The sequence below is a fragment of the Malus sylvestris genome, chromosome 5 (genome assembly GCF_916048215.2).
Source record: "Malus sylvestris chromosome 5, drMalSylv7.2, whole genome shotgun sequence".
NCBI classification, from domain to species: Eukaryota; Viridiplantae; Streptophyta; class Magnoliopsida; order Rosales; family Rosaceae; genus Malus; species Malus sylvestris.
In genome coordinates this window covers 7242125-7269624 of record NC_062264.1, presented here as the reverse complement: position 1 = coordinate 7269624, position 27500 = coordinate 7242125, and the positions used below count along the sequence as shown (strand labels likewise).

Below are 27500 nucleotides of genomic sequence, written 5' to 3'. Positions count from 1 at the left end.
ATTGATATTTGGTTTCCTCTTTAGTTTGCTTTTTCCAACTGTTGTTTTACTGCTTTCATAATGTGTTAAGTGTTTCATAATAGTTATTCTTTGTCATCTGTTAATGTGTGATCATTTGTCTTACTATCCTAATATGAATTGTATTTTTTTTTTGTCAACTTTAGTTCTTTAATTACTTTTGGTTGGCTTATTTCTTTTCTGAGTCCTTTTTATTTTTGGAATTTCAAGTTTATGTAGTGGTTATCGGTTTTGTAATAGTTATGTTAAAATTATTTTAACCATTTATTTAATTAGGAATGAAAGAAAAGAAATCAATCCTTTCTTTCATATTTGTTTACAGATTTGTGTTATGTTGATTCTTATCTTTATAAAATTTATTTCTCTTTTAACATATTCAATGGAAACAGTTAAGGTTGTTGATGCACAAAACCGAAGGTCTTGGAACAACGTAAATCCAACCGTAAATCTGCATGAAATGTACATAACACAAGAAGTATTGTGGTTCACCCCAAGGTTTGGGCTACATCCACACTGATTGTATTTCTCTGAGAGTATTTATGAGGGAGAGAGTGTGAGAGCTTTGCTCTAGATAGGAGAGACTTTGAGAGGGGGTGAGAAGGCCTAGGAATTGGCCTCCCTTAATTGTGAGGGTGAGGAGTCCTTTTATAGAATAAGGGCTCCTCACTTATTACATATTTACCCATTCCTTTATCACATAATTACATTTAAGTCTCCCGAGTATTTGTACGAGATCTAAATATGGAGGCCCTAAATATGGTATAAACAGTAGTCCCCCAAGTCTTCAGTCAAGAAAGTATTTTGGCTGGAGACTTGAAATTCAGTCCATGTGTGGGCCGAAGTAACTAAATGTTGTCTTGAACTAACGCTCAATATTAGGCGGTGCTCAATCTAAAATGAGGCTCAACTAGATGTAGCACATGCTGCGAGGCTGCTCGGCTCGTGGCTTATGTTGCCTTGGTTGGCTCGGCTTGTGGCATTGAAGGTGAGGGAGTCCCTTTTATAGAATAAGGGCTCGCTCCTCAATACATGAATGATGGGCTAGAGTTGATGCTCTTTAATGATGGTGAGGGAGTCCCTTTTATAGAATAAGGGCTCGCTCCTCAATACATAAGTGATGGGTGCTTTCTAATGAAAGTGAGGGAGTCCCTTTTATAGAATAAGGGCTCGCTCCTCAATACATGAATAATGAGCTAGAGTTGATGCTCTCTAATGATGGTGAGGGAGTCCCGTTTATAGAATAAGGGCTCACTCCTCAATACATAAATAATGGACTAAGTCCCCCAAGTATTTTTCATGAGGCCCAGTTGAGGCCCAATATATGGTACATAATGTAGTCCCCCAAGTCTTCGGTTAATAGAGTCTGTTGGCTGGAGACTTCAAATTAAATCCATGTATGGGAAGTGGCGGTTGTTCGGAGGCGGTATTTGTATACCCTGCACTGAAACTTTGTAGGTGAAGCTTTGCAAGTGAAGCTTTGAAACTAGAGCTCTGTAAATTAAGCTTTCAAAGCTGGAGCTTTTGTAAATGAAGCTTTTGAAGCTAGAGCTCTGTAAATGAAGCTTTTGAAGCTAGAGCTCTGTAAATGAGGCTTTTGAAGCTGATTGACATGAGCGATGCTTATGGATGTTTATGTTGATTGACATGAGTGATGCTCATGGATGTTGTCATGAGTGATGCTCATGAATGTTAACATGAGTGATGCTCATGAATGTTGACATGAATGATGGTCATGAATGTTTATGTATGATTGTCATGAGTGATGTTCATGAATGTTTATGTATGAATGACATGAGTAATGCTCATGTATAATTTGGAGTACTAGGCGTACTTTTGATCACCTGGTTTGTGGCATGAAGGAGAGTACGGGTTATACATTTCATCACCTGATTGGTGACATGAATGGCTAGTTTCCAAATGATATTAGAGTACAGGTTGTACATTTCATCACCTGGTTGGTGGCATGAATGGCTAGTTGCCAAATGATATTAGAGTACGGGTGGTACATTTCATCACCTGGTTAGTGGTAATAGCAGCAGGTTGCCGAATAATTGTGGAGTACTGGGCGTACTTTTGATCACCTGGTTGGTGGTAATAGCGGCAGGTTTTCGAATAATTGTGGAGTACTGTGCGTACTTTTGATCGCCTGGTCGGAGCTGTTTTGGGCTTATGGGCCTTTGCCCTTTCACATAACATTTCAGCCCATTTATTTTGGGCTTTGCCATTTTTTTTTTAATTTTTTATTATTACCCACTGATGGGGTTTATACAGATGTCTCTGAAAGATACGAAAAAATAAATTACATGTTTTCAGCATGTTGATGGGCATCTTCTGGTCCAACAAAAAGTGGAGACGGGAAACCTTGGTGGGCATCTTCTTATCTTCAATCATGTTATCCCGTGGGATAGTGGAGTAGTGGAATAATGGAGCATCTTCTTTTCGGCTTTTTGATTTTCTTTCTGTTTTCTTGACCCTGATGAATATGGCAGACAAGGAATAATAATAGATTTAATAATAAGAAAATAATCTTATCTCCGCTTTTGATTTGCAAAAACTTTTGCTTTCTTCTTTTCACTCTCTGCCCTTTCTCTTTTTCTGCTGCTTGAACACCAGTTGGTGTATTCCAGCTCCACCACGAGATCTGAGTTGTGCCATCCCATCTCCAAATGTCCCTCCCTCACTGGTGCCGCTGTTGCATAGCCTCGGAATAGGTTTTTATTATCATTTGCTCCATAACTCAAGAGTTTTCTAACGAGCGCCAAATTCCTAGAGTGAGCGACGAGGAACAAGGCAGTGATATGAGTAATGAACTCCTCGTACTCGAAGCGAACCTCATGCGCCAACTCGCCCTGCGCCACAATCTCCGTCTTCTTTGACTTCAAGCATACCGTTCCGACAAAGTTCACATCCACGAAAGGATCGCCCAGACAAAATAAAGTGGGGAAGAAAGTTGGGGTTGATCTGAACCGTTTGGATATGTTCATTTAACTAAAACTCACTTTTTCTATTTTTATTTGGATATGTTCTTACATTTCTTGCTATAAACTGTTCCACTCTTATATCATTATGGAATTTTACTGTATTTGATTGCTACTCTTTATGATAGAATTTTGATATCTTTTTTTCTTTCTTTTTTATTTCTTATTTATACACTGTTAGAACCTGTTTGCTAAAGTTTGTATTTCGTTTCTAGCATTGCATGTTCAAATTATTTTACCACATTTTTATATGTATCCATTACAATTTTTTCCTCACATTTAAACATCTACCATCCAATTAAAAACATTTACTCATCTATGATATTTGCTAATATTTGTTTTACAATTCTGTTATTATTTTTTGCCATCAACAGAGAACATCGTCTTGAATAGTACTGGCTCCTCCCTTTTTTTCATCGACGCAGACATCCTGGAGGTTAACTCATATAAATCAATGTCAGTGCACTTCTAAAATCGTCATTCCTGTCAAAACCTCTAAACATGCTGATTTTTCAAAATTTCTTATTTTCTTTTTAAACTTGCAGGTTCTCAACCTGTAAACTCCCTATAAAAATAATGCCTCCTTCTTCAAGGCAAGCAAATGAGGTTGAAATTCTACGTACAACAACAAGAGTAACAATAGATGAGTTGGCCTTTTTGGATCCTGATTTGTATAAGGTATACAAACGATTTATGCTTTTCTATCTTTTTAAAAAAAAAACATTTACCTGCATTTTTACATATTGAACAAAAACTAATTTTGTTGTTGCTCTTTTATGATACACGTGTCATAAAATATTTGACAGAATGATACATTCCTATGTAAAGCATTTGTCAAACGTTTTGACACACGTTATGATTGGTGGTACAATGCTTGCTCTAGCTGTGTCAAACAAATGCATAAGGACCCATCGACTGGACAACTCATCTGTCAGAAACACCCCAACCAAATTCCAACACCATGGTAACATTCAATATGCAAGTTTGTTAATCTGTCTTTTTTTACTTTTTCTACGAATTTCAATTTCATGCCGTTTCTTTCCAACTAAAAAATGACTTCAAATCTGTAACCTCTGTTCTTTAAACTTCTTTGCTCTGATTGTTAACAATGAGTTATAAGCCATAAAAAACTGGAATTTAGTTTTTAAATATAGGTACAAAGTTAATTTGATTCTTGAAGACATCACTAATGAAATTAGTGCTTTGATAATTGGCAAAGCTAGAGAAAAACTCTTTGGTATGCCCTGCAAAGATTTGGTCATGAATCAGAGATTGATTGACCAACAACAACTGCCAAATGAGTTTTTGCGACTGATTGGACAAAAGAAGATTTTCCACTTGCGATTCGAAAATAGAAAAAATAGTTTCAACTCAAGTGATGTGCTGGTTTACAATTTGTCTGATGATACAGCTATAGAACCAATAACTCCACAGATCTTACCAAGAGCACTCACAATATCATCCACTACTGTATCATCTTTGACCTCACCACTTGAAACAAGTGGAGAATCACATAAACGAAAGAGGGAGTCTGTGAGGAAAGCTTTTTTTACTGGCAGTGAACAAAGGTATAGATTCAAACTCCATAGTATCATAAAATCTGATACTTTTATTTTACTTCCCTGTGTTCAAATATTCATATTTTCTAGCTATCTTGCTTTACTTAATATATACTTGTCAAGAATCTTTTCTTTTCTTTTTTTAAGACAAAATTTAAGTAAAGAGATACAAATTATAGTTGGACAACATTTTTTATGTTTTATCCAATAAAATGTGCTCATCAATAATGGTCATTTAAAATAGTGAAGCATAAGAAATTTCAGAAGTTGATATGAAATAATTTGATGAAATGCCTATCAAATTGCGGAAAAAAATTCACCTCCAGCTTCTGCAAAAACAGATAGTCCCTCCAAAAATTAACTAGGTCAGTATGGTTTCATTTTGCTAAATTCTTTGCTTCAAAACTACATAGCTGTGAACTTAATCACTGTCTAAATGCCTTGCATTATTTTTCTCTGTATAGGTTGGTTTCTCAATGTCAACACTGATAATGCTTCTGCTACAAGATGTTTCCTCCTCTGCTACAGTATATTTTGCATCTTTTCCTACTCTGTATTAAACTTTGTCTAATATCTTTGGTGGTTTGTAAATACCACTTTCTGCACAAAACTCGACAATATTTTTTGCACCTTCGTATACCAGCATTTGTTAAAGTTTTGTGTACATAAGCTAGTTTAGTTTTTAGAGCACAAAGAACAGCTAAAGTAGAATATATAGCTCTAATATTTTTTGTATCCCTGTAAGAAAGTATCTGCTAATTTTTTGTTTGTAAATATGATCATCTTAATCAAAAAACAGTTATAAATGCTGTGATCCAATCATAAACCTTCATCTTTATCCCTATCTTCTCACAATTCAAGCTTTTCTCCAACTTTTCCATTTTCTTTGTTATTAATATTGTTATTGCTTTGCAAATTCATTTTTCAAGTCTATAATATAGTATTTCATTCTGCTTTAAAACCCCGCAGCAACGTGCGGGTATAAATAACTAGTTTACAGCTGTATCCCTAATTGACGGTCGGTTAAAATAACCTTATTCACTCATCAATTACAATTTCGGATTTATCTTTAAATGCAACAATTATTAGAAACTAATTGACACAATTGAAACTATAGAAAACTACATGGGCCAAAATTGAAATTTGCCCTTTAGAGGTCTTTGATCCTTTCCTTGTGCTCCTCCAACGCCAAGTCAGTTCAGGTGGTGTGTATGTTCGGCTGTGAGAACTCATTCAACCGCAGAAACGAGGTGTGAAGGGGCGGACTTTACCAATTCTGCGCTTTCTTTTCCAATTAATATCTGAAAATTTACAATTTAAAATTTTTTGTTTTATCAGAAACGATCGGAGGAAGTGGGAAATGGCAAGCGCAGTGGACCCAGCAGGAGATCCGATCCCAACATCGGCAGTTCTGACGGCGGCGGCGAAGCACATTCGGTTCAACTGCCAAGCGGAGAACGTGGCTTTTCTCAAGTGCAAGAAGAAGGACCCAAACCCTGAGAAGTGTCTCGACAAGGGTCGCCAAGTCACTCGATGCGTTCTTACCCTGTAAGCCCTTTCAAGTTTTTGCCCTGAGATTCGTATGCTTTGGACCCTTTCCCTTTGGAATTGGAAAAGTTTGATTAACTGGGCTCATGGTTTATAGAGAATTTAAAGCTTGGATTGGTCAAACGAGCTCTATGTGGTTCATTGGTTATATACAATTTGTGGGTTGGATTACTGAAATGAGCTCAATGTGGCTCATGGGTTGCATGGAATTTGAGACTTTAATTAAATGAGCTCAATGTAGCTCATGGATTATAGAATATGAGACTGGGTTGCTCAAATGAGCTCAATGTGGCTCATCGATTATAGAGAATTAGAATTTGTGACCTCGATATTTCATATGAGCTCAATGCGGCTCATGGGTTTTATCGATTGCTCAAGTGAGCTCAATGTGGCTCATTGGTTATAGAGAATTAGAATTTGCAACTTGGATATTTCAAATGAGCTCAATGTGGCTCATCGATTATAGAGAATTAGAATTTGTGACCTCGATATTTCATATGAGCTCAATGCGGCTCATGGGTTTTATCGATTGCTCAAGTGAGCTCAATGTGGCTCATTGGTTATAGGGAATTAGAATTTGCGACTTGGATATTTCAAATGAGCTCAATGTGGCTCATCGGTTATAGAGAATTAGAATTTGCGACTTGGATATTTCAAATGAGCTCAATGTGGTTCATGGGTTATATTGCTTGCTCAAATGAGCTCAATGCGGCTCATGGGTTGTGGAGAATTTCCATTTTTTTGGTTGAGCTAGAGACCAAACTTTTATGCCATCTTTGTTGAAATGGAAAAATCTAAATAATGTGATTCAATACATTGCGATGTATCCATCTATCCAAACAAATGTTTAGAGCAATGTCATTTGGTCTAGCTGACTAGTCTTCGTTTTTGAACACTTTTTGTGCTTATGCTTTTCATCCTCCTCGTTACACTCAGTGAGTACCAACCATTTTTTAAGTTCAGGAGAGTGTTTCCCAAATGAAAAATGAATAATGAGTTTCTCCCAAATGAATTCTGCATCACATTCTTATGTTTGCACTATTTAAGATTTGGAGTTTTTTTTTTTTCCAGTGATTTGATCATCCAGTTAATTTGATGATGTCTATGAAAACTTGAGGAATAATGGTATTGGAAACAATCTATCAAAGTTCCCAAAGAATTCATCAAGAAATTTGCTTAAAATGTATCAGTTCTCACATCAAACAGACTGATTTACGTGTTAGCACGTGCTTCTTTTTAACCTCGATATTTTGTCCTTGCAGGCTGAAAGATCTTCATCAGAGGTGCACGAAAGAGATGGATGCTTATGTTGGATGCATGTATTACAATACAAATGAATTTGATTTATGTCGCAAAGAGCAAGAGGAATTCGAGAAAAAATGCCCGTTAGCTTAAAAACATGTCCCTAGTCCCGCCATTTCCACAATAATAGGGGCAGCGTGCAATGAGCAAATGGCGTTACATACAATTTCAATGGATCTTGTTTTTAGATCTGAGCTATTTTCATCGTATTTGTATGTCGGATTTTTGCTTGGGGAATGCTCCTTTGAAACATGAAGCATGATTGACTTACTTGTGTTGCACTTGGAATTGTTGTACCTTACATGATCCGATGGCAAAAGGGCAACAGGAAAATGAGTTTTACATGTAGGATGAAACTCCACTCGATAGATTAGTCTAACATGGATTGCCACATAACTATTTAAATTAACATTTGACATTTATTTTTTGACATCTTCATTGGATGTGCTCTTAAATGCCCCGCAATATACTATACTAGAAAGAGAAATGCTTAGCCGACTTTCTCAAAACTGAGACTCCATGGACTCTCTGCCATTTCACAATTTGATGTCAATTCTCATGCTAACATTATAAAACATTATGTCAAAAACATGAGAATTATTCTCTCCGGTCGAACATTGGAAAATTTCATCAGTAACATCAGGAAAATCAGCACCGACCCCTGACCTCAGACTCTCCCTCCCCTCAAGAGTCAAGAGTAGGGTCTGCCCTTTTATACAGGAGCCATAAGTCTTACCTTCAGACGGCACTGCCGTGAGAAGCCAGAAGTAAAGATCGAAAGACGCCGTAACAAGCGGCACAATAAGTCTTAAAGCATTTTAGCAATTAGTCGTATTAATTATAATTTTGGTTAAAGTTTTGGCAGAATCCATGAAAAGTCTCACTTATAAACCATCAGACTTTCAGTTTTGTTCTTTTGAGGCGAAAAACCTAAACTCATATAGAGTACCAAACGGGCTCTAGATGAGCCAGCTTTTGGCAAGTTTCTATTTTTCTTCAGGATTCTGATACAGGAGCGCAAGTTAACTCAAAACATGTTACTTACATAAATCCATACATACATACATACATGAATACAATACATGAATACAATACATGCATACATTACATACAAACATACATACATACATTACATGTAACAGAATATCAAAATATTGCACTTTCTCTCTCTCTCTGGCCCTTCAATTCCTAAAGCAATGCTTTGGTATTATGATATGCAGTGCAGAATACAAAATATTATGAACCCAAGCTTTCGCTCTCCTCTCTCTAATCTGTTATCGCCATATAATTACGATAGGGTTGTTGCGCAGAAACGACTTCCAGATTAAGATTATGATGTCCACAGGAAGTGCATAGCATCCAATTGATTCAACATTGTGGAATTGAGAGAGAATTTGTAAAGCTGCCTAAGTTTTTCAGTATCCCCACACCTGTTGGATACTGAAGCTGGCTGAGAAACCGAAGATTTGCTTGCGCGTGAGGAAAGCGCCATCCCCAGCATCTTCTTCAAAAGCATCTGCAACTGATTCCAAAACTTGGCATGTACCTCGGGGTGGTTGGTTTTCAAACAGTCCGAGTCTGTTTCTGACACATACCGCCCTTCAAGCAAGCAAGACAAAGCCGATTCCAACATCTGGAACACAAGAAATATTTCAGCTCTTTTGAGTATTTTAATAACAGAAACAGTAACCGGAAGACGAGATTATATAAACCAAGTCTAGAACTATCTCACAAAATCATATAAAGTCGTAATATGACCAAGTCTCCCAAACAAAAATAGAATTAACATTCAATATGTAGTCAGTTTACTTATCAAGACTAACTATGCAACGTAACTATGACATGTATTCAACGGTCAACCTCAAGAAAAACTGCAAACCAAAATATGTTAATTAATGGGAACTGTTATTAGCACTCCACAAATCTCATTCGACACTCCTCACAAGTGTATTTTTCTTTCTAATTATATAATGTTTGGTACGCAAAATGAGATTTTAGGAGCCCCAATAACAATTCCCTAATTAATTGCAGTATAACTAACAAAACGTCTAGTGGACGTGACTGCTTGATGTGAAGACTGAGGAAGACTGATGCAGCAGTACAGATAGACAAGAAAAAAAAAAAAAAGAGGATTTCAATCAACTTCCGATAGTAAGAGTACATCATGTCTAGGGGCCAGTCAATCAAAATTAAATCCCTTGATCAGATCCTAATCAAATTACAATCCTAACCAACTTAGAGCTGGTTTGGTATTGCTGTGCTTTGAAAAAAAGCTGTTGTGAGAATAAGCGGCTGTGCTGTGAGAATAAGCGGCTGTGAAATAAAACCAGTAGAGTGTTTGGTAAACTTTTTTGTGAAAGTGCTTTTGGAAAAAAAAGCAGGATGATAGTGTGTCTTTTCATTAAAGGAGCACTGTAGCTCCGTGTGCTTTGAAAAAACTGGCTTTTTTTCAAAGCAGCAAATAGCAGCTTCAGCTTTTCCTTTGATTTTCAGCTTATTCTCACAGCAGCTTCCAAAATAAGCCCTTTTTTTTTCAGTTTACCAAACACAAAAATGACCCTCAGCTTTTTTTCACAGTAGCTTTTTTTAAAATCACCTCAATCCCAAACAGGGCCTTAATGTCATGATTCATGATGATGAACGGGACAAGTCAGAAAGTCATCAAGATGAATTAAAAATGCATCAGCCAGGAATTCAAAGGGATAGATCAATCAAGAGTTAGAAGAGAAATAATCCGTTCATGGCTAGTTGTATAGCATTCCCTCTCTTTGCAAAGATCATAAGAATTCACTAAAAAGGAACAAATTCAAGAATAAAATTGCTCTTTAGGATTCAATTCCCTAATAAAATTCCTAAATTAGCACAAAATCTCAAATTGCAAAGAAAAATAACAAAGGAGCATTATGTCTTCATCAAATAAATAACAAAACTAATTTTCTCATCTAAAATACAGATTATATATTGATTATGCACACAGCTAAATGTGGTGCAATTCATGCACACGTGTGTATAAACATTACTTGAATTCGAAGCATTATGTATAAAGCAAGTTCAAAAACTTACTGCATTTGAGTGTAAAGGGCTTGAAAGGCTCAATGAAAGAGCTGATCTCTCTATAAGAATAGTTAAGTACATGGTAGGATGTGTTTTTGGGCCATAAAAATCCATGGCCTTTTGCATGTTCCTCTCCGCCAAGGATGCATATTGCTTGACCCGTTGGATAATTGTGTTTTCACCTTTGGATAAGTTGTTTTTCTTATGATCTGGCTCTAAGAATTTCAAACAACGATCCCTGTGGTAGCAAGCCAACTGAAAATATGAATATGCAGCCTCCTGTTTCCGCAATTCACCTAATGACTCATAAACAGACAGTGCCTCCCGGATGGCATCATTGGCTGAAATCTCATGCTTTCGTGATTGTTTTCTTGATTTTCTGCCACTAGGGCTGGTGGAACGTCGCACATCTACCATCACTCCAGTTTCATAGACATCAACAGTTGTATCTTCTCTTGCCAAGAGCATTCCTAGCCTCAGATACGTATGAGCAAACTGTGTATATACCTCAGTCCTCAAATTGTTTAAATCAGAGCCAGCCTCTTCAACAAAAGCATCGAGTTCCGCTTTTGCTGCCCCATAATACTTAAGGGATTCACTATATTCTAACTTGGCAGTCTCCAATGCTTGGTTGTATGCGTTATGAAAGATTGGATGCCCCTTGAGATTATCAATCTTTGATACCATCTCTTCTGCCAATGCCCGTCTTCCATGCCCCAAGTTGCAGTTTATCAATATGATGTTGGTATGATCAGAGACTTCTCTGAATGCTTTTATAGCATCTACAAAAGCAAGTTCAGCTTTTTTTATTTCTTTCTTTTCAAGCCTGTTTCGACCCAGTTCATTGCATACCCACCCTTTCTTTTTCATTATAGATTGTAGTTCTGCAAAACTGGATGGAAGACCACCTAATGCTTTTGTAGCTTCTCCATAACAGCATAGGGCTTCTGAAAGATTGTTTTCAGCATCTCCAACTGCAGGACCACCAAGGTACTTGAATATCCCTCCATTTTTCAATTTCATTGTTTCTCTCAGAGAAGAATTAGTTTGGGAGGCCAGCATTGGCCCCATGTCATCCACTCCTAAACTGCCTTCTAAATTGCCAGAACTACCAGATTCCACATGTTTCCCTACAAACTTATCTGTACTCGAAGACTGTACAATGGTTTCGCCGTTTCTCTTTTGGTTTAGATATCCGCAATCAGAAACCTTTCCACTCTCCATTTTTAAACAAAGACTATCATCTTCTGGGTCTCTTAAAAGGGGGAAGGCATTGCTCTTAGCATGTGGTCTTTTACTGTATTTCCTGCCAGAATTTACTGAGCTCATATCACCACTACTACTTGCACTGCTACCACTGCTTGCCCTATCACTCTGGCAGCTGCAATTTACTAGAGAACATGAACTGCAGTTTTGCGTATACTGCCCCAACTTCTTCTTGAGCCTTTTAACTTCTTTGACAACCTCAGATGAAACTTTCAACTCTCTAATAGAATATTTTCTCTCTACTGGTGGAGAGATCACACCATCCTTAGCCAAATGGAATTCAACATAAACATCTCCAACCAGTGTCCATGCCTTGGCCCAGAAGAGGTAAATGGACGAGAACTGCTCGAAAGAAAGACAACCATGAGTGGAGCTGGAGCTCAGATCTTCCTGATCACTATTAGATGATGTAGTCTTTTTATTAGTATAATTGAATTTTGTTGGTGATGAGAAGAAACTATTCATGGAAGAAATGAATTTTGTGTCTTCAAGATGCTGAGGCATTGATCCATATACAGAACATGCCAATTCTACAACCTTCAAAGCTTGATGCAACTGACAATCCTCCTTATAGGCTTGTCCAAGCGCCAAATATGACTCTCCAAGCAAAAGAACAAGTTTCCACAATTTGTGGTCCAATGTTGATGTTGGAAGCCATTCTCTAATGTCACACACTTCGATACAGTCAGCATCACCACATGCACAAACAGAAAGATTAACAGATGAAGGTGGCCTATCATGGGTTTCACTCTCCTGGTCCATTAACTTGGATTCAGTAGTTTGCAGTTGGCGCATCCATCTGAGAGATTTAATGGCTTGAGAAACATGATGTATTGCAGCTAGCTTAGAAGAGATTGGTTCAGCAACAGTTTGAACTACATGTCCGGTTGTTGCAGGCAATTTGCAAACTGCAGAGCTTTCAATACCAGAGGAATTTGGTACAGCTTCTGTCAAATCTCCGTAGTCCATGCTACCTTCTGCTATCAATTTTCTTGGAGAATATACATTTGCTTCTAAAGTCATCTTTACCGAAGCTTCAGTTACTAAATCTTCAACATTTTGACCATAGTCATATGATTTCTCCTCTCCCACCAGGCGGGGTTCTTCATGGACTGTTGATTCAGAAATGCTACTTAAAAAGTCCAAAGAATCTTCTTCAGCATCAGTAACAGTAAGTTCACATCCTACAGGCAGATCATCAGATGCTAATTCCAGCTCTTCATCGTGGTTCAAAATAAGCCTCGCAAATTGTTCATGTGCAGATGCACGCACAACCTATTCAGCAGTACATCAATTACGGTTATCATTTCATTTCTGAGACTTATTTGATTTTGGCAAAAATCCTGAACTAGTAATCAAACAAATAAAAAAAAGTAAAAACATCAGTTCATAACACAGTACCAGATGATCTGGTGCATCTAGAAATTCCAAACATTTTTGGAAGAATCTGGCACACTTTGCCATATTATTTGGAGCCTGCAGGAATTCCAAATAAATTAGTAATAACTATAAAGGAACAAAGGAAGGTAGAGAATTAAGTAGTCAAATTTCTTCCATACCACTGAAAGTGAAAGCCTGTGAGCACTTCTATACAAGAGAGTCCCCAATGAATACAGAGAATCACTTCTTCCTCGATGCAATATAGAAGGAAGGGAGCTTGAGCTATCATCACACTCATTAGAAGAACAGTTCTTGGGAATAACAGAAAGATCAAAGAGTTGAATGACATCTTCCCCAGCATTTTTATACAGCTGAAATTTTGAAGATATAATGAATATTAAATGGAAATTGCAAAAAATCAAACTGCATAAAGAGAAGGCAAATGAAAAATCAATTTAACACAAAACTAAATAAGACCAGTACCCAATAAGCTCCAGGATCTTGCTTGCAGTTTTCTTGAAGGAACCTCAAAACGGAAAGGCCGTTTTGCTGCACCACATAAGGATGAAAAGCAGGAGCGCCTTCCTCAGAGATCCCTTTTAGTAGAAATATATCATCTGTTTTCAAAAGCTCATATCCCTGCACAACACCGTTTTCATGATAACAAATGGCCATCTCAGGCACACTTGCCATGACATTGTCAAGCCAGGCTTCAAGCCAAGTTAATGGTGTAACCTGCCAGTAAGATTAAGACAAAAGGAAAAACACACAAACAAACAAAAAGAGGAAAACAGTTAGTATCCTGCAAGCAAACATATAAAAATGGAGGGAAAAGAATAGGACAAAATTTTTAGTAAGCCACTTCAACCTGTCGTGACACATCCCAGAGATGCAAGCTAACAGCAACATATTTTTCATTACTGAACAGAAGCAGGTCACTCCCTATGAGCATGCGGAAATTGTGAAATTGCCAAAACAAAACCCTTAGAAACCCATCGTTACCAGCTCTTCTATGTTTTTCAGACTCTTGTATTGAGCTCCTGGACTTCTCGCCAACTTGTGAATCCTTTTTGACAGGATTGCGCCCCTTATTTTTCTTATCCTTCTTCTTTGCCAAAAAGAAATCATCCCCTTTAACCTGTGCGTATTCTGGACGATTTGATTTTCCACCTGGAGCAACATCATTGTGCTGTCCCACAAACTGAGTATTTGCCCCAGGAAGAACAGAGGAGTTTGATTGCTCTCGTGATGGGACATGATGAGTTGGTGGGCAATCACAAGCTTCCATCCGAACAGAATGCATAGCAAAATTCAAAAACAAAGACTGATCTGCACCTTTTGATTGATTTTTACGTCTTCTTATTAACTTTTCCCCCTCTTCAATGTCAGGCCTACACTTGAGAAAAGGATCAGATAAGAGTTTCTTTTCTTCCTAAATTTTATAAAATACATGACAAATAGAATATCACATTAGCAGGCTATACACACCCAGCATTCAGAACAAGCGTGTGATCAACACGCTGAACTGCAATTGATAATCGAGCCTTGGAATAAGGCATTTTGAAGATCTGCTTCAGAATGTCAGCTGGAGCAATGACGTCGATCTCATCCCCATACTCAACCAATCCAGACACCGCAAGGGCCTCGCATTTTCTAGTGAGATTTGATGTAACAGTGCCACCATCCCAAGCTATATCTGTAAAATCAAATGATACCATATCCATACCATGTTTATTACAGTTTCAAAATCAGAAGCCAAAAATAATTCTGAAATGTATCAAGCAAAAAAAAAAACCCTCGAATTATTTCAAAATTATTACCATCCACATACCCGATATAAAATTCTAACATCAAAAACTAAAAAGGGGAAATATTATTAAACTAAAACTAAAAGAGAAGTGAGCACACCTCCGGCGGCCTTGGAGTGCACGGCAGCAATGGGAAGAACTTTGTCCGGTGAAAGGAGCGGCGGGCTCTTGAGGTCGGTCTCTGTCGGAAGCATTCGATACCGCGGAGCACTCACTCTGAAAATTCACAAACAAAATTAATGAAAACTGAAACAACTGGAGAGAGAGAGAGAGAGAGAGAGAGAGAGAGAGAGAGAGAGAGAGGCGTACTGACGTTTGGCGGGAGGGAATGAGAGCGGAATCGAAAGAGTGGAAGGCTTTATCGGTGGGAACAGGGATGGAGCCGCAGAGGAAGCCGACGGGGTTCGGCCTTTCGATTTCTAACTTGCCGATGCACTGAAGCTCTCGAGAGCCATCGGAGCTCAACGGTACCGATGACACCCCTGATTTCTCCATTGCTGTTTAGTTTGCTAAGCTAGGGTTTCAATTTGAATCTCAATTTTGAATTTTTGCCTTCCTTCTCAAAATTTGGCAGACTCTCTGTTAATAAGGTTGCTTCTCTTTCTTCTGGAAACTTTACTCAGATCAACTGCAACTCCTGATGGACGCGAGAGCTATTCAACTACACATTTTAATTTAGGGCGTATTCAATTGAGATTTTAAAGGATTTTAATTCTTTTAATGAATCTAGGTATTCAATCAGGATTTGAAGTGATTCTCTGAAATTTTAGGTGTATTTAATTAGAATTTTAAAATAGTTTATTAAAGTCCTTAGAAATCCAGGTATATTCAATTAAGATTTTAAAGAAGTTTATAACAGTCTAGCTGTATTCAATTAGAATTTGATTTTAAAGAATTTGAGAAAGTTGAGGAATTAGAGGGAATTGGAGAGATTTCGTACTGTATTTTAAGCATCCACAAATCTCATCTCTTCCCATGAGATTTCGAGGGAATTGAATCAAAATTTTATATGGAATCTCTACAAATCAATTAAACTCCATAAAAATCCAAGGATTTATAAATCCATTAAAATCTCTCACATTCTCAATTGAATACACCCCTTAGTTTGAACAACGTTTGGATACAATTATGAAGAATTCTTGCTTAAAACTCTTCTTAGTCGAATCAAAAGAGTTTTATGCTCATGTCAGAACCTATTATAAACGAGAAATTAGGTTTTCATCTTTTTGCAACTTCATTGATTAAAACCCTATTTCTTTTTTAATTTTTGATCAAGGTCCTTGGTATTAAGAACATCATTAATTATTTTAATAATAATGTATATTTTTTTATTTCTAAATATATTCATTTAATGTTAAAAATGTACAATTAGTATATTTATATTTATGACTAAATTTTTTATCATATATTTTTAGTTTTAGTTTGTACCCATTTTTAATTTGTACCAATTTTCTTTTCAATTTTAATTTGTACCCATATATTCATTTCTTTGTGTGCCCATATTTTTTAAAGTTTATTAGTATTTGTACCCATATATTTTTTTTATTTGTACTTTTTATTTTGCTAAATGTACCCATGCTAATTATATGTACCCATTCATGTAAAACTTTTTAATCTTAAAATGTACTCATTCTTAAATATACCTATTTGTTATATGTAAAATGTACCATTTTTTTTATATGAAATCTATTCAATTTTTTTCTAATCCATTTTTAAACTTATATGGGTACATTATTTTTTTTTTTTTAAATGTATCAATATCAAGTTTAATCGAAGAAATTTACTAATGTTATTAAGCCTAATATTTTTTTTTTTTGTGATTTTGAAGAATGTACCCATGTTTACACACACACACACACACACACAATAGTATATTTATATTTTAATATTTTTAATCCCATAAATTATGGTTTTTTATTTAAAATCTCATTTATATAAACAACTAAAATTTCTAATTTTTAATTTAAAAAATATAGTAACGTACATAGAAATAAATTACCATATTAATTTCAGGGACCTCAATCAAAAATTAAAAATCAACAAGATTTCAATAAAAAAATATTCATAATTAAGGACCGCATCCAAAGTCTCCCATTATAAATTACACTGTAATCTCTGTAAAAAAATGAATTAAAACTACCGTCGTCTAGTTAATGTAGCAAATACATTCCATGTTCATAATGTTTTTACTAATTCCGTTTATTTGTTTTTATAACTAAATGATCTTATATTTAATTGATTTTTTACAAAGATAATCCTTATAGAATAATTTATAATATGAACAATTTTGAGAATAAGCACGAAGTTCTGTGAATCAGCAACGAGCAATTTTAAGTAGGAACTCCTACGTATCCTTTGAGTAGCCATGTATTATTCTTTTAGTTTTTCAAATCTCTCTTTTTATTTCTGGCTATTAAATTAAACGAAAATAATGTACAAAAATGCATTTGTGAGAGGCTTTGTGTTTATTTATTTATTTTCTGATAGTAACATTGATTTTCTATTAAATGTTACTCACTGAGACTCCAAAAAAATTATTATTTCTCCAATTTGTTTATAATTAAAAAGAAAAATACATTTATGTGATCCAATATGCGAGTGGATATGATATTGAGTTTCTGAACCACTTAATACTACGCTCTACTGGTATTCCTCTTCAAGTGAGATGTCTTAGATTTGATTCTCGCCAAGAAGAATTTGAACAAAATTATTACTAGCTCATTATTGTGAGGCTAAACCCAACCATCTTCCACTTCAATGTAGATAATATTGTTTGTTCAAAAAAAAAAAAAAACATTTACATACAAAGAGATACTAAAGATCATTTACCTATCATGGTGGGTGTTATTTGTTGGGAGATATGGAAGGAAAGGTGTAATGCTTTTTTCAAGGACCCCGCTAAGGAGAATGTCCCTCTCTATCGCAGAGATGCTTGAACATCGGTACATGGCGACGAGGGCTCCTGCCGCCACTACAAGAAATGCGATTTGTACCCCTCCCACACCTCCCCTTTGTTAAAATAAATGTAGATGACGCATGGAAATCATCGTCCAATCGAATCTTCTCACATCATCTGTCGAGGAAACTGAGGCAGAGGCTGCACTTGCAAGGCTAGTATTAGCGAAACACGGGCCTGCAAAACGTCATGATTGAAAGTGATTCCAAAGTTTTTGTGGATAATGCTACTACGGTGTTGCAGGACTCATGAGGGAGCTTGATGTGTAACGTTGCTTTTGCTCTATTGTTCATTTCTTTTGACATATCGGCGGTTTTAATGAGAATCTCACTAGACCAAGATAAAGCTTGTGCAGCTAACTTAAACGTTTACACCTATCTACGCATCAGAAATGCATACATTAATGAACGAACCCATGTCAACAATCAGTGCATTGAGTGAGGATATTCTTCGAGATGTCCATAAACTGCAAACTTTGGCAGCATCCGACACTTGGGACGAAGCCTAGAGAAGGGGGGTGAAGGAGAGAAATGTTGTAGGTAAACATTATACAGGCAAGGCAAACAAAATGATGATTTAATCTCAGACAATAAGACACAAGACCACAACTTAAACAACGACTAAGATTACTTCAACTCATCAGACTCCAGCGTTTTGTGGATTCAATAATTTAATCTCTAGTTTATAATCTGAGAAACTCTATTATCCAGCTATAAGTATTACCTAATAACAAACACAGATATATCCTGTTTTCTTATTTTCGCTCGGCCTAGACTTCAAGTTGCATTGCTGATGAGAACTAGCTAGTTTGTGGATGACATGAAATTTTTTACAGGCATTTATGCAGCTAGCACATTATGTTTTGAGGACTTCAAGTGCAACAAACACGCATACGGACACATTCACTTTAAAATCAAAATGCTAATCTTTTTACTTTTGGTTTGAGAACCCAGATGGTTTATGGATTTTTTAGGAAACGTATTTTCATATTCTTCTCCTACATTAATATATCTCCATCTTATGTCGAACATCTCAAACCACAAAGTTAATCTGCAGAGCAGGTAATGTAAAAATAAAAGAACACAAAGCAGCAAGTGAAAACAAACCAGAGAAGCCGACACAAGAGAATCCCATTGCATGTTGTTTCTTCCATTGGAAGAGGACAGATATATATCTCAGGTGTTCAAAGTAAAGGTACACTGGAATAAAAAAACTAACCGGCAATCATCAGAAAAGCACCAATGTGGACGTCTTCATTTTCCTTCTTTTTCTTGCTCTCTAGTTATTTATATCAATATATACCACATTCTTCCCACCCATAACTTCCGAATTTCCTTGTTGATACAAAGCAAGAAATTAAAATCTTGCATGCTTGGAATCACGACTTTTCTTAACCAAATTAAATTTCTGCATCCAAACCCAATGTAAGTATTGAATATAGATTAGTTTATTTCAAATTAAATTACACATAAATCATACATCATTATATCTTTCCTCAGCAGTAAATTAGAAGTTATACATAAATCTAAATACTCCATCTGAACAAAAAATCTTACCACGGTATGAAATATATTATCATGCAGCAAAACTTGTGTAATGTCCATTAAATGCCAGACATTGCAGCATTAGCGACTTCAATGAAATCCAATTAAAGGAGTAGATTTGTGCGCCTTGTTGGATAAAATCCTTTCCGGTACATCACTTCTACCCATCTCTTTGCCTCAGATGTCCTCCCATGTTTAAGAAACCCTTGTACTATGGCGTCATAAGTCCAACGATTAGGCTCATAACCTTTCTGGCACATCTTATCGAATAAAGCACAAGCATGCTCCATGTTGCTCTGGCTTAGTCTTCTAATCAACAAATTGTGTGTGAACACATCTAGCGGAAAGCACTTTTCAATTACTTCTTCCAAATTCCCAATATCTTGGCTCACCTGAATACGACCAGAAAATGCACCAATGAGCAGACCAAGCATTGAACAACCAGACATCTCATTCTGCTCCTCTCTCAGCTGTACCCAAGACTTGTAGAGCTCTGCAGTTTTCAGAGAATGCAACAGAAGTATGTTACCAGTAAAGGACGTAATATGGCGGCCAACTTTCTCCAAGTCATTTATGAGATTTACTGCCATATCAAATTCTTTATTCCAGCACAGCAACTGTATCAGAAACTCGTAACAGTCATCACTTGGAACCACTCCCTTCTCTTTCATTTCCATCAAGAAGTTAACTGCAATTTCCGCCTTTTGGGCTTTGCATAGACCAACAATCAGGGTGCTGTATAGCCTTCTCCCCAACACCTTTCTTCTCTCGTGCAGATCATTGAAGAAGTTCAAAGCATCCGAAATCCGTTCACCCTTCAAATAACTCTGCAACATAATAACATCAGATCTCACATTGGGCTGAATTCCACTCCGCTGCATCATCTCATATACTTGTCTAGCCAGATCGGGCCTTTTGGCATACCCAGCTCCGTAGATGAAAAAGTTGTATACATCACAGCTGGGTTCCCTACAAGACAACTGCATCTCCAACAAATTAAAAAATTGCTCATCTGGATTTTCCATATCACATAGACAACAAATTACATCTTTGAACAGCTTGCGAGTCGGTAAGTGACCCTTTTCTTGCATTTCAATCAGAAGTCTGGCAGCAATATCCCCCTTGCTCAACCCGTTAAAACCATTTATCAAGCTAATGTATCTACTCTTTGTAGAAACCTTGTTAATTCTATTGAGTTCCCCATGTATCAAATAAGCGTCTTCTACCCTCTTAGTTCTGCAAAGAGTTGTAATGAACTTATCATATGTGGAGTTACTTGGCATAAAGTTCCGCTCTAGGGCGAAAGTAACCAACTCTTTCATCTTCTCGAGCTTTCCCTCTCGGCACAATGAGTCTGCCAGAATAGAAAACGTTTTCCTTCCTGTAAAATAACCTTGTTCCACAGAATGCTTCATCACTCGATACGCGTCGTCAATGCTACCTTCCCCACAGAAAACATTGATCAAATAGTTGTAAACCATACTATTAGGCGTGAGCTGAAACTCGGATCTCGAATTATACAACTCAAGTGCGACATCCACCATCCCCGCTTTGCAAAAGAAGCATAAGGCAGCATTCATGGTGACCTTATCAGGGGAAATCTTATCCTCCTTCATCTCCATCAGCAAATCACAAACCTCCTCGAGGCGATCCTCTTTCAGAAGCCTACATATCAAAGTATTGTACCTAAAAGCATCGGGCACATATCCTTCCAACGACTTCTTGTTCTGAAAAAACTCCAATGCTCCATCCAACCTCCCAGCCTGAACAAGATCGCGTATCCACACACCATAAGCACTCTCCATGAGAGCCACCCCCAAGTCCCGAAACTCCTCGACTAATTCACCAGCCTGCTGGAACTTCTTATGCTTACAAAGGGCGTCCACAAGGACACTGACTGCATGCCCGGTGACGGGCTTGCCGTCAGACACCAGTTGGCGCAAATAGGCTTCAGCTTGATCGAGCAACTTCTGCTTACACAACCACTTGAGCATGATGGAATGGGTGATTTCGTTCTCAAAACCCCTCAAAGAAATCTGCTTGGCAATGACCTGAACGGCATCAAGGCAACTCTCCTCCACCACAGCATTCAAAAGGACATGGTAGGCAAAGGAATCGAGGTCCAAACCCTGGAAGCGCATTTTACCAAACAGTTGGAGGGCAATGTCGGGCTTGCCGGCGACAGCGTAGCCCATGACCAGCGTGTCGTGAAATCGGACGGTGTGGGCGTACCTCTGCTTGCTGTAGGTGGAGAGGACGTCGAGCATGAGGGACATGAGCTTGGCCTTGGAGAGGATCTTGAAGATCGCGTTGAAGGTGGCGCGGGTGTGGTGGAAGCCGGGCTGGCGGCCGGCCCAGTCGAAGAACTTGAGGCAGGAGAGGACGTCATGGTCGTTGCTGCCGTAGCGTAGGACCTCGAGGACGAAGGACTCCGAGAGGCGGAGGCTGAGATGGGAGAGGGCCAAGACGTCGTCGTCGGTGGAGGATTTGAGGATGAGGAAGATGCGGTCGAATAAGGCGTCGTTGCGGGTGTTGAACCATTCTTTGAAAGAGAGGACCACGTCCCTTGCCGGAGTCAAGCGAGCTGAGGTTGAAAAAGGAGCGGGGGGAGGGGAAGCGTTGGGGCTGAAACTGAAGGAACTGCTGGTTCTGGTGGCAGCAGCGGCGGCGGTAGTGGTGAGAAGAAAATTGGCATCGAGGATGGCGGCGGAGGAGCAGAGGGAGCAGTTGGTATTCGCCTTGGATTTGGCTAGATTTCTGAGTGAAATAAGCATAATTACTACCGTATTTTTAATTTAATTGGAGGAGGAGGAGGAGGATTCAAGGTAGTGAGTGAGGGTTCAGCCACATTTGGGAAACCTCGTCGATATTGTCGATAGCGTTGCTGCTGCTGCTGCCGCCGCCGCCACCGCCGCCGAACCCCAGCGCAGCCACAATTGGTTTCCCTCTTCCGTTTGCCCGTTTGCCCGTTTGCCGGTCCTGGTTAAAAAAGGACGGGGTTTATAAGCATAGGAAATTACCAAGATGCCACTTGCGGATTTGATGAGCGGAGGAAGCTAGCATAGCAAAAAGTTCACGGTTAATGTTTCAAAAGAAAGAAAGGGAATTTCAGCAGCGACGGCGTCGTATTGAGCCTGAGGCAACCACAAAAGTAGACAGGCGCAATGCAGAATGCAGATCCAGGGAGGCCCGGCTCTGTGTACTCCTAGTTAGTTTTGCTAGACATACACCAGTTTCAATCCTAACCGTTAACCGTTGCAAGATATACATCCGATGGTTCAGATTAGATTATGCCAATTATTATTTTATGAGACGCTTTCTTGCTTTGGAGAATAGCTTTATAAGTGGGCAAGTCCCGATCGCTAAAATATAACGTTTCACTATTTCACCCAAGAGAGTGTTCAAACCGAGTAATGCAGGACAACTTTCGCACTCCGGCACTACCTTATACACGGGTCAATCCCACGAGTTATCCATTCACTTCATCTATCCTTAGGAACATGAATCTAAATTACTACTACATGTTCGCTACTCGATTCATTTGCTTTCCACTTTCAGGGAAGAGTAGAACACTCGTGTCAAAGAATTTCTGGAAATACATACAACAATACAATCATTTGTCAGCACAAATGCACTTGTTCTTCACCCACACACCTATAAAACTTACTGAAAGGGAATAGTTACCGCCAATCCAAAATAGTAATCCGCACTCCTCCAAATACAATTTCTCCTTATTTTCGCACCATCAGGGCAAGATACTTTTTTGAGTTCCTACAACAACTCTCCGTTAAAATTATAAAATTCAAAAAGCATTTGCACACGTGTCAAATTGTGATTTATGCTTTGAAAAATGAATCACCACAGGAGTCGAATAACTTTTTTCCCCCAACTGAATTATACATAAACATTTCCTCCATACAGATTGTGATGTTTCTTTGCAATAGATTTACAAATTCAATTGACTACACGAAAATTAAACTCCTTGAAAAGCAATTCTAAAACCGAACCCAGCATCGCGTGCACTGTGCCATACAATCTCCCTTGCAATCAACATTGAAACCCAATACTCTTGGATTTCGAAGGAGGAGGTTTCGGAGAGACTTCCCTTTTATTCCCCACTCCTTTTCCAAGATCTGCACATTGATTTTCACCTCCTGTTCAAGATCACATCCAAGAACCTCTGGAAACTTTTTTAGCAACTTACACACGTCATCGTCAGAAAGGCTTAAACTCCGAAGATAGTCCAGTGTTTCGATTACAATCTCAAATTTTGGTACTTCAGTTTTCCGTTTTTCACCCCAGTACGGTGAATGAACCAGGCCAAATGCTTTTCCAAGTATCTTCTCTCCCTCTTCATTGCTGATACTAAATGCAGATAGAGCTTCCCGGCATGTTTCCCATGCCTTCCTGTCTTCATCTTTCAAAGTCGTATTTTCAATCTCTGCAGTTGAGTGTAATACCCATTTCTTGGTAGACAAACCTGGTGAGCAAGCTACTCTGTTTGGATTTTGTGAAAAATTACGCAATCTGACATTCGGTGCCGTATTTACAACATCAGGCTGCAGCAAGAATTATCATAATATTATGTCATACTGCAAACTTGAAAGCAACGCACCTTTGCAGACCATAAGTATAAAAATTGAACATCATACAGAATAAATAATAATGGAAAAGGCAAAGCATAGAAAAAGTTACAATACGAAGATATATCTCTCAGCAAACAGGTAAGAACAAATCTACAGTCGATACTTGTTCAGCCATAATTTTTGTCTCATGTCACTCGATACATATCATGCTTTTTGAGGTTGTGTCGTCGTTATAATTGATTTTGTTTGCACTTATTCTTTAGAGTTCTTTTTATTATTTCGTTTCTACACAGAATGCGTTTACTGGCCATCAAGTTAACTTACATTCTACTGAAAATTTAGAAAAAGCAAACATCATGGAATTTATGTTATACCACTCAGCCGAAAAAGCAGACACATACTTTTGAATGGACCAAAAGCACTAGGATGGCAATTAAGAGAGGAAGTGTTTAAATTCGCAACAAACTGAAGCCGACAACTGCCAAAAATCTAACTTCCTCCCCAAAGAAATCTACTTCCTTCAAACCTTTTCCCTAAAAAATTCAGTCTTTTCCGCCCTAAGAAAACTACAAAACACACTGAAATTCCACAAAAAGAAAAAAAGGCCTTTATCATTCTAAAGAAAGCATAATGTCTCTTAGTAAATAAAAATTCATGGGAAGATGAAATCACCAAATTCAACCTTGCTTCAGAAAACAAATTCCACAATCTGAAAGCAATAAGACAGTGAAGGAAAGGATGATCAGCTGCCTCTGCAGACATGGTATACCAAGGAGATGATAAGCTAAGATTACAATTTTCCCTTGAATAGCGTGCGTCAAGGGTAGTTACTCTTCCAAGGGCAAGAATCTAAATCAATACACCGAGTTTGACAATAAAATGAGAAAAGCTGCTGGAGGATTAAAATTTTCAGTACCTATCTTCTAACCTCAACGAATATAACTTGAAATTTTTTTAACCGAAGAGCATTGAGTAGATAACTAACCAACTTCAAAAGATTAAAGTTTCTACAGAAATTGAGATTACAACCAACTCGAAAGGAAGAAGGGACCCAAAAACTATCTATGCCATTGCCAATCTAACATTCAAACCAAAGAGGGAACGAAAACTAGCTGTGATGACAAGTGTTTGAAACTCACAATTCAAAACCTTTCAAGTTTCTAGGGAAACTGCGATTCCAACCCACTTGCAAGTGAGGAAGAAGGGACCCAAAAACTAGCTATGACAAGTGTATCAAACTCACCACTTTAAAAGCATTCAAGTTTTTATACTGAGGTCAACATATAGTGTCAATAATCAATGGAGTTATAACAAATAGAGTCATACGATCTAGCATTTTAAAAGTTTCCAGAAAATGGTACTCACAGTAGAAAAGCAAAAGCGTGTTGCACAATCATGGGTTATCAATGGGGAAGCTAATGATTTTCCTAGCATCCCGGCACTGTAAAAAAATTAGAACAATAATCAAATAAAAAGTCAATAGGGTCAGAAAAATAAAACAGCTTACTCATGGTTAATGAAAAACGTGGAACCAAAAAGGGAAGAGACATGAGAGTATTTTGTTGTTGTAATCATGAAATTTAGTTTAGTGAACCAACATCATAAACTGTACCATTCAGGCCCATTTGATAACCATTTTGTTTTTAGTTTTTGCTTTCCATTTCTAATTACTAGATATAGAGAGAAAGTAGATGGTGGATCAAGAATGTGGAGGGAGTGTGGTAGGAGGGAGAAGGGCGAAATGCACATGGAATGACATACAACAAAAGCCAACAACAAAGCCTTATCCCACTAAGTGGGATCAGCTATATGAATCCTAGAACATCACTGCGCTCAGTTTTGCGCTAAGTCTTCCGTTGGCTCCAAGTACTCTATCTTTTCTTAAAGTCTTGACATACAAAATGACCACAAGTGGAGTCGGCTGTATGGAATGACATACAAAATGAAAACAAAAAACTAGAAAGAAAGAAAAAAATGATTTGAAAATTGTTTTCAGTTTTTCAGTTTTTGGTTTATGTGTTGTGTATCATTTCTATGTGCATTATTATTCCACATTCTTTGAAAACTAAAATCAAAAAACGAAATGGTTATCAAATGAGCAGAGAGCATGCATCTAACAATTTCTCACCCGTCAAAAGACGAAATTAATCTAACCTTTCCAATCCGTGCAATAATATTAAGCTGCCAAAGTTACAATCAAAATGATAAAAGCGGTCAACAATTTCCCCGAATAGTTACATTGACAGTAGTACTAGATTAATATTCTTTTCAATAACCCGAGTCGAGCATGCTATATTTATTCAGAAGAAGATGAACAAACCAAAAAGAACAAAGGAGGTGCTTCTTCAATCAACTAAGCATCTATTTTCTTAACTGTTTTCCCTTCCAAACTCCTCCAGCACCACATCAGTAGATATATATATATATATATATATAGATAACATGTATATATGTATAACAAAAAACATCTCTCCCTAGCTGCCTGAAATCGTCATCTGATTGTTCTACAATGACTGACAAGCAAGAAGAGACAGAAATTAAGGTGAAAATGGAAATGAAAAATACCGGCGATTTATTAGTCGGTGTCGACTTGGCCACCACACCAGTTCCTTCCAAGGGAGATTGCCCGGGGGGGGGGGAGAGAGAGAGATTAGAAAGGGCGTTCTGCCGGGAGAGACGGTGGGTTCCGCTCCAACTACGCGCGCCACAAATTTTGGTGGAGCGATCAGGATCAGGTGGTCAACTCGGCTGCCAGTCCTTGACCTTGGCTTTGGTTTCCTTTTGTTTTCCAGTACAATTACATAAATGCCACTAGCAATTTAATTTTAATTAGAGTGATTAAGGGCTAATCTGTGTCAGTCATGTTTTTTTTTTCTATAACTACTTCTGTTGTGTTAGGAGAATAAATAGTTGTGAAAAAAAAAACAAGTGTTTGGTAAACTATAGTGCTAAAAGTAATTTTAGCAACAAAAAAAAAAAGTAGGGATGGAGGTAGGATTGTCAATATGAAAGTTTCATTAAGAGATTTTATTTAAACTCATCTAACCTCTTTCTATACTCAACTTACTCTCTAAACTCATATTATTTTTTATTAAAAAATTAATCTCTTTAAATCCAAATTTATTACCTAAAATATCCTTCCAAATCCAATTAAAATGTATATTTATCTTTACATCCGTTATAAAATAAAATCTCAAAGAAACTTAAAAGTCAAAATAGTCCTTTGTCTCCCCTCCCACCTTTGGCTCTTTAGAAACAGAGCTTTTTGTTTTTGCAAATTTTTCTTTGCATTTTTTGGTTCACTACATCTTATTTGATTTTTTGGTAAAGTTTCAAATTTCTACTGGAGCTGCTGTTTTTAGTTTATTTGTGTTTTGGTGTTTGTATTTGTGTTTTTGCGCAATTATTTAATTTTATTTGATGAAAGAAATTCATCTAACGTGCACTCATTAACATGCACTATCCCCAAGCAATTAATTAAAATGAGTTTTAACGAAACAC

At 37.5% G+C, this 27500-nt stretch overlaps 5 protein-coding genes and 1 long non-coding RNA gene across 10 annotated transcripts; 2 read left to right on the top strand and 4 right to left on the bottom strand.

The window, feature by feature from the left end:
- The first annotated feature begins 3143 nt into the window (after positions 1–3143).
- Positions 3144–5381, top strand: LOC126621806 (uncharacterized). Its single transcript, XM_050290395.1, has 6 exons — positions 3144–3452; positions 3542–3674; positions 3803–3960; positions 4151–4564; positions 4800–4920; positions 5020–5381. Coding segments are annotated over exons 1-5 (717 nt in total). The 5' UTR covers positions 3144–3450; the 3' UTR covers positions 4810–4920; positions 5020–5381.
- A 280-nt stretch (positions 5382–5661) lies between these two features.
- LOC126621809 (NADH dehydrogenase [ubiquinone] 1 alpha subcomplex subunit 8-B-like) lies at positions 5662–7675 on the top strand. The gene is made up of 3 exons (XM_050290399.1): positions 5662–5805; positions 5894–6103; positions 7366–7675. Exons 2-3 carry the CDS (start codon positions 5916–5918, stop codon positions 7496–7498), a joined length of 321 nt encoding a protein of 106 aa, XP_050146356.1. The 5' UTR covers positions 5662–5805; positions 5894–5915; the 3' UTR covers positions 7499–7675.
- LOC126621810 (uncharacterized) lies at positions 7604–8028 on the bottom strand. The gene is made up of 2 exons (XR_007623197.1): positions 7816–8028; positions 7604–7686 (listed from the first exon to the last, which is right to left on the bottom strand). It is a non-coding gene; the product is annotated as an uncharacterized LOC126621810 (long non-coding RNA).
- Positions 8029–8407: 379 nt separating this feature from the next.
- Positions 8408–17891, bottom strand: LOC126621804 (uncharacterized). Of its 2 annotated transcripts, none has more exons than XM_050290392.1 (10): positions 17743–17891; positions 15227–15574; positions 15014–15129; positions 14594–14801; positions 13974–14496; positions 13589–13840; positions 13285–13476; positions 13127–13201; positions 10469–13000; positions 8408–9038 (listed from the first exon to the last, which is right to left on the bottom strand). In XM_050290392.1, the coding sequence occupies exons 2-10, from the start codon at positions 15406–15408 to the stop codon at positions 8736–8738; spliced, it is 4383 nt and encodes a 1460-aa protein (XP_050146349.1). In that variant the 5' UTR covers positions 15409–15574; positions 17743–17891; the 3' UTR covers positions 8408–8735. The 2 variants fall into 2 exon arrangements, with proteins under 2 accessions (XP_050146349.1, XP_050146348.1); XM_050290391.1 differs by having other exon boundaries at positions 15227–15566; positions 17743–17878.
- On the bottom strand, positions 17608–22737 carry LOC126621805 (pentatricopeptide repeat-containing protein At1g71210, mitochondrial-like). Of its 2 annotated transcripts, none has more exons than XM_050290394.1 (3): positions 19426–22737; positions 19088–19203; positions 17608–18373 (listed from the first exon to the last, which is right to left on the bottom strand). In XM_050290394.1, exon 1 carries the CDS (start codon positions 22185–22187, stop codon positions 19518–19520), a length of 2670 nt encoding a protein of 889 aa, XP_050146351.1. In that variant the 5' UTR covers positions 22188–22737; the 3' UTR covers positions 17608–18373; positions 19088–19203; positions 19426–19517. The 2 variants fall into 2 exon arrangements, with proteins under 2 accessions (XP_050146351.1, XP_050146350.1); XM_050290393.1 differs by having other exon boundaries at positions 19088–19276; positions 19426–22736.
- A 511-nt stretch (positions 22738–23248) lies between these two features.
- LOC126621807 (uncharacterized) lies at positions 23249–26768 on the bottom strand. Of its 3 annotated transcripts, none has more exons than XM_050290396.1 (4): positions 26565–26768; positions 26128–26180; positions 25365–25440; positions 23249–23975 (listed from the first exon to the last, which is right to left on the bottom strand). In XM_050290396.1, exons 3-4 carry the CDS (start codon positions 25431–25433, stop codon positions 23409–23411), a joined length of 636 nt encoding a protein of 211 aa, XP_050146353.1. In that variant the 5' UTR covers positions 25434–25440; positions 26128–26180; positions 26565–26768; the 3' UTR covers positions 23249–23408. The 3 variants fall into 3 exon arrangements, with proteins under 3 accessions (XP_050146353.1, XP_050146355.1, XP_050146354.1); XM_050290398.1 differs by having other exon boundaries at positions 23249–23972; positions 26565–26765; XM_050290397.1 differs by lacking the exon at positions 26128–26180 and having other exon boundaries at positions 23249–23972; positions 26565–26764.
- Positions 26769–27500: the final 732 nt, after the last annotated feature.

Excerpts from the sequence above, each read along its gene's own strand:
- LOC126621806 (XM_050290395.1), top strand. Across the intron at positions 3,675-3,802 it reads TGGATCCTGATTTGTATAAG|AATGATACATTCCTATGTAA; the intron begins GTATACAAACGA and ends AATATTTGACAG. Across the intron at positions 3,961-4,150 it reads AACCAAATTCCAACACCATG|GTACAAAGTTAATTTGATTC; the intron begins GTAACATTCAAT and ends TTTTAAATATAG.
- LOC126621809 (XM_050290399.1), top strand. The coding sequence starts at position 5,916 with ATGGCAAGCGCAGTGGACCCAGCAGGAGATCCGATCCCAACATCGGCA. Across the intron at positions 6,104-7,365 it reads ACTCGATGCGTTCTTACCCT|GCTGAAAGATCTTCATCAGA; the intron begins GTAAGCCCTTTC and ends TTGTCCTTGCAG.
- LOC126621804 (XM_050290392.1), bottom strand. The coding sequence starts at position 15,408 with ATGGAGAAATCAGGGGTGTCATCGGTACCGTTGAGCTCCGATGGCTCT. Across the intron at positions 13,477-13,588 it reads AAGATCCTGGAGCTTATTGG|CTGTATAAAAATGCTGGGGA; the intron begins GTACTGGTCTTA and ends TCAAAATTTCAG. Across the intron at positions 9,039-10,468 it reads GCCCTTTACACTCAAATGCA|ATGTTGGAATCGGCTTTGTC; the intron begins GTAAGTTTTTGA and ends CTTGTGTTCCAG.
- LOC126621805 (XM_050290394.1), bottom strand. The coding sequence starts at position 22,187 with ATGCTTATTTCACTCAGAAATCTAGCCAAATCCAAGGCGAATACCAAC.
- LOC126621807 (XM_050290396.1), bottom strand. The coding sequence starts at position 25,433 with ATGCTAGGAAAATCATTAGCTTCCCCATTGATAACCCATGATTGTGCA. Across the intron at positions 23,976-25,364 it reads CACGCTTTTGCTTTTCTACT|CAGCCTGATGTTGTAAATAC; the intron begins GTGAGTACCATT and ends TAATTCTTGCTG.